Source organism: Lytechinus pictus, chromosome 9, assembly GCF_037042905.1.
Source record: "Lytechinus pictus isolate F3 Inbred chromosome 9, Lp3.0, whole genome shotgun sequence".
NCBI classification, from domain to species: domain Eukaryota; kingdom Metazoa; phylum Echinodermata; class Echinoidea; order Temnopleuroida; family Toxopneustidae; genus Lytechinus; species Lytechinus pictus.
In genome coordinates this window covers 3,460,375-3,466,374 of record NC_087253.1, presented here as the reverse complement: position 1 = coordinate 3,466,374, position 6,000 = coordinate 3,460,375, and the positions used below count along the sequence as shown (strand labels likewise).

At 36.0% G+C, this 6,000-nt stretch overlaps 1 protein-coding gene across 1 annotated transcript in view; it reads left to right on the top strand.

Annotated features, from left to right (window-relative positions):
* Positions 1 to 271: 271 nt before the first annotated feature.
* The window catches only part of LOC129268427 (gamma-aminobutyric acid type B receptor subunit 2-like), a 37,598-nt gene continuing 31,869 nt past the window's right edge, over positions 272 to 6,000 (top strand). The window contains exons 1-2 of the mRNA XM_064105031.1: positions 272 to 405; positions 4,524 to 4,694. Of these exons, the coding sequence (XP_063961101.1) occupies positions 304 to 405; positions 4,524 to 4,694 (273 nt within the window). The 5' untranslated portion in view covers positions 272 to 303. The remainder of the gene's footprint in view (positions 406 to 4,523; positions 4,695 to 6,000) is intronic.

Below are 6,000 nucleotides of genomic sequence, written 5' to 3'. Positions count from 1 at the left end.
TTTTATAATTCAATAACTTCGCTATTTGTTATCCAATTTTGATGAAATTTTCAGCATTTTGCCTTGTGAATTTTACTTTTTTTTATTGAGATATAAATGTCTCCAGCCTGGACCATCCCTTTAATATATCAATAGCAGAGAAAGACGCGGCCTCCCACACGGATGATGGTGGGGTGCTAATTATGAATGTATTTACAATGTTAAAATAGAATATTGGTTTACGCACCTAAAATTGATATTTTCCTTACCATTTATTTGTTTTAACAGGGCTCCACCGCTCTTGCGCTGAATCTATTGTACGAGATGATTCTGTCCAAACCGTCCAAGATAGCGTTTGTAGGAAGCATTGAAGCTGATACGACCAAGATTCTAGCCGCTGTAACCGGTCAATGGGGCTTTATCCAGGTAAGTGGGGCCGAAAAGGCGGGTATAATGCGTTTAAATTACCGCTGACTACATAGAGGCCCTGCTCAGCTACTTTTGGGTTTGAAACACACCCCTACACACATGCTCATCCCACTAACGCACACACGCACCCTCAAACCCACAGACACACACACCTAAGCCCACCCTTTCATACACTGATCAGCGCGCCCACTCACACCCACCCTTCTAATAAGCCACTCCTTACACCCACACCAATATCCACACCCGGCCGCCTCTCCCATATACAGGTATCGATCAACACACACTCCATCTCCATAATACAACCTCCCATTTAGCCATTCAGTCACCACTATTCCACACACTCACCCACACCCCCTCTCCCTCACACATGTTTTACTCATCCCGCATCATTTAATTATCGTACATACACACACAACTAAAACTCACGTCCGCTCCACACAAACACACCCAACACCCATTTACCGCTCACTTACACCCTAAATCAGAACCCATCCACCCACACACACGCCACATAAGCACACATACCCCATCGCACACACTCACTCGCCCCTTCGTCCTTATACACACCATTATTCTATTTCCACATTTCCATGCATATCCCTTCCAAGAAATCGCACAAATATTACTCAACTCATTTTCTTCGATGAAGTCCAATACCACGGTAAATTGCCAACTCGTCCACTCACCACATGGTCTACCTTCATTTATTCTAATGCCATTCCGTCCATCAACATTTCGTCTTACACCTATTTGGTCCAATCATCACTTCGTCTGATCACCAGTTCCTCTATTACCATCTCGTATAATAACAAGTTGGTCTAATACCCATTTTCTTTTCATTCATTTGGACAATTAACACAATAAGTGTTAATTGTTTAAGTTTAATTAGGCCACATGGCATATGGACCAAATGACTATTGGACCAACTGGTTATTAGACGGAATGGCATTAGACTAAATGAAAGTAGACCATGTGGTGAGTGGACGAACTGATGGTAGACCAAATGATAGTAGACGAGTTGGCAATTGGACGTATTGGGATTAGACGAATTGGAAATAAACCAATACCAGGGGAGGATCCAGCCTTCGCCAATAGGGGGGGGGGGCGGAATTTTTTTTTCAGCCATATTTTCCCCGATCGGCCGCTCGAAGATGATTTTTGGTTTCTTTGAAGGGGTAGTCCTAATAGCCACATTTTAGCTTTATTCTTATTAATAAACATAAATATATCATATGTTAATCCTTATTTATATAATGCGAGCGCGAAGAGCGAGCTAAATTTTTTGGAAATCTCATGTATTTCTTTCCAAAAATTTGAACATTCTGGGCAATGTTTATTATCCTGAAAAGGATGTGTATGTAACTAAATAATTACTACGAACGCGAAGCGCGAGCAGAAATGAATTGAGGGAAAGGGTACCTGTTAAAGACTGCACGCAGTTAGCCATGAAGACGTACATATCTTAAAAATCAAATAATGCGAGCGCGAAGCGCGAGCTGAAATTTTTGACATTTTTACCCAAAGAATAAAAATTCTAAGCACTTTTTGAAACTTAAACAGAATAGTTATATAACTTAACAATTGATGCGAAGCGCGAGCGGAAATTTTCGAGATTTAGACCTACTGAACAAGACACTCTATTCTTGTTTTGTAAAACATGAAAAGGATGAGTAATTGTGGATCTTCCTTACATTAATAATGCGAGCGCAAAGCGCAAGCAGAAAATGTTCATATACGTTCTGAACTGCCATTTGAAGACATTATATATTTCAACAATCAAATAATGCAAGCGCGAAGCGCGAGCTGAAAAGTTGACATTTCTACATAAAGAATGGACAATTTTAATCAATTTTTATAATCGTGAACAAGATAGCTATATAACTAAACAATTAATGCGAACGGAAAAAAAAATCGAGATTTAGACCTAAAAACGGGACACTCTATTCATGTTTTGTAAATTATGAAAAGAATGAGTAATAGGGGATCTTTCTACATTAATAATGCGAGCAGAATTTTTTTATATTGTGATCTGAAAATAGATAATGATTTGAATAGAGAACGAGTATCGAATAAACATGCGCGTGCGTGTTTAATATAATATAGGCATTCTAAATACACCTTTTATCGTGAAAATCAGAGCGAGCGCGAGCTTAAACTATTTGATATTCCAATCTGAAAAAAGAGTCAATTTCAACTTTATATTTCAAGCACTTTGTATAAAAATTGTGAGGTGGATATGGACCGCACTTAATAAAGAGCTGATATTTTTCATTATTATTACTTTGAGTTTTGACATAGGACCGGCACATTCTGAGGACATGTCATCATATGAAAATGATGACTGTGTCCTATTTCTCTTGCTAAGCGCGAGTTGAAACAAAAGGGACAATTCAATTATTAAATCAATATCTTATTCATTAATCCCTAATGAGGGCGCGAAATCTGATGATAAATTATTATGGCCTGAAAATTTGACATATCAAGCACTTTTGTAATTATAACTAGGATGCATAATGCATAAGTTAATATTAACCATTAATGCAAGTGCCAATTGCGAGCCTAATTCTTTTTTACACTATCATGAAAAGGGGATTTAAGTAGTTTGTTGTATAATCAATATTGAGACATACATAATTCGCCAATCAAAATGCGAGCGTGCAGCGCTAGCTGATACGTTTTGATAATCAGACCTGAAAAGAGATATTTTGAAAACTTTATGGAATACACGAAAATAATAGGTACATGTACCCGATAAATCAAAATTTGCGAGCGCGCAGCGCGAGCAGAAAATTGTTTATATTCAGACCATAAACTAACATTTTTACAGAGCACTTTTTAAAAATCAATTTGTAAATCACACAAAATAATGAAAGTTCGATTTCCGAGATGAAATATGTTTTGTATATTGACTTCCAAACTTGATATTTAAACTGAATACTGAACAAGATATGTAAATAACCTAAAAGGCAATGCGAGCGCTAAGCGTAGCGAAAATTTTATATAGTGACATTAAAGATTTTTTAAAATTATTTTCCAAGTCTTCCCCTCATCTTATTTTATTCACTCGTCTTCTTCCTCTTATGTTCCCCCTTCTTTTTTCTCCTCTCTCTTCCATTCTTTTCCCTTTTTTTCTTTCTTTCCCCCTTTTTTTTGCTCCGCCAATAGGGGGAGCCCGGGCCCCTCGGGCCTCCCTGGATCCGCCTATGAATACCATGCATTAAAGGTTTTCAAATCTTTCAACTCTCAAATGAGCATAATTGAATATATTGTTTCACTCATCTTTTCCCTTGTTACTACCCATTACTTTGTGTTACACTTTACAACAAATCAATAAAATTACTTCACTTCTTTCTTTCATTCATTATTAAACGTAGTCTGTTTTTTTAATTCTTTTATATTGAAATGGTTTATTTCCTTTTGAATTTTGTTAACTAATGTTTCCATATTTTCCTCTATGATGATGTTTTTGAAATCATATTGCTTATGTTCCTGTCATAATCTATGTTAAAATTTAATCTTTAGTTTTTTGTGTTTTTTTAATATAAATTTTGCATTCTTATATTTTCTTTTGCTCCAGACCTTGCTGAAAAACAGCTATATGCTTATTCCGGGCATCTATTATATCATATTTTCCGACCGTAAACAAATAAAGTCAAACAATAACTGACAAATAAGATACAGTCACTCCCTGGGCTCATGGGCATTAATTTTTGGATTATTTCCAATTGGTCTAATGCCAATACGTCCAAATGACCACTCGTCTACTATCATTTGGTCTACCATCGGTTCGTCCACTAACCACATGGAATAATTGCCAATTCGTCCACTCACCATTTCGTCTAATAACCAGTTGGTCCAATAGCCATTTAGTCCATTTACCATTCAGTGTAATTAGACTTAGTGTTAATTGTGCCAAATGAATGAAAATGAAATATCAGACCAACTGGTTATGAGACGAAATAGTCATAGACGAAACGGTGATTAGACGAAGTGATGATTGGACCAAATGATTGATAGCCAGAATGGCATTAGACTTTATGAAAGTAGACTATGTGGTGAGTGGACGAGTTGGCAGTAGACGAATTGGCCATTTACCTCATTTTTCTCCACTACAGATGGGCTTTGCCAACTCTGCAATTGGTCTATCGAACCATCTTCTCTACCCATACTTTATACGAACAATGGGAAGTTCATCTGACCTTAACAAGGTAAAACTTCAAATCTGTGAACGATTTGGTTGGAGGAAGATATCTACCATTACTGAAGCTACTGAGCCACACGCTGGGGTAATATTTCATTTGATTTAGTTCGATTTGATTTTATCAGCTTTATTTTTAAAATTTGATTTCATTTAATTATATTCATTTGTTATGATTCGAATTGGTTTGATTTAATTAGACTAAATTTGATTTGCTTTTTAAATTTTCAACTATGCTTTGTTACTTACGAGAGTTTTTTTTTCTGGAAACTAAGTATTTCCCCCAGGAATAGACGCAGATGCAAACTGTGATTAAATTGAGATTGAATTTTAAAAACACACCAGTAGTGGTTATCCCCCCCAAAAAAAAAATCAATAAAATAAATCAATAAATAGAAAATAACAAAGTAAAAAAAAAATGCTTTTCCTGAAATAGTAATTCCTCTTCCTACTGTCTGAATCTCAAGTTGTAAAAATGATCAGAATATATTAAAGATACAAGCGTCTCTACATGGAGGTAAGAAAGATGAAGTGAAAAGGAAATGTAAGTTAATTAACATGATTAATGTACCTTTCGATTTCGAAAGAAGTACAAAGGAATACACAGGTGCACTGTATATTTGTGGCGACTAGCTGTAATGCCGCCGCCATTTTCATGGGAAAATTGAAAAGTGAATTGTGTTGAAAATAGATAATTGCGAATAATTTTGATCTTAAATTCCTTTTATCACAAAATATTGATATGGAACACATGACTCAATATATCCCACAGCCTAATTATATGTCCTGAAATTGGGCTAAATGTAGTATGATAACCGTCAAAATGTGAAAACCCCCGGAATTTGACAATTCTAAAATAAAAAAAATTACCAATTACCACATTTCAATTCCACATTACAAAAAAGTGAGATTATTTTCAGTGAATATATCTATTTGTGATTCTCAACTTGGAAAATTGCAAAGGTTGCAAAATGCAGCTGCGCGTATTGTAACTCTTTCTACCAAGCGCAGCCACATCACCCCGATATTGAAAACTCTTCACTGGTTGCCCCTGAAGGAACGCATAGTCTTTAAAATCCTTCTTTTTATTTTTCATATAGTCAATGGAACTTCTCCCAGTTACAATAGGTCTTTGATGCATAATTACCAACCCTCAAGAAAGTTACGATCCTCATCTAATCTCTTACAAATTCCAGTTGCTAAGAAATCATGCGGGGAACGGGCCTTTAAATTGCTCATGCAGGGCCTAGCCTGTGGAATTTTCTCCCACAGAGTTTGAAAACCCAGACTTCAGTGACCACCTTCAAGGGCAACCTGAAAATATACCTGTATAAGAGTGTTTTTTTTTTTTATAGACATCGACTTATTGTTCAGACATGTATTATATGCAAATA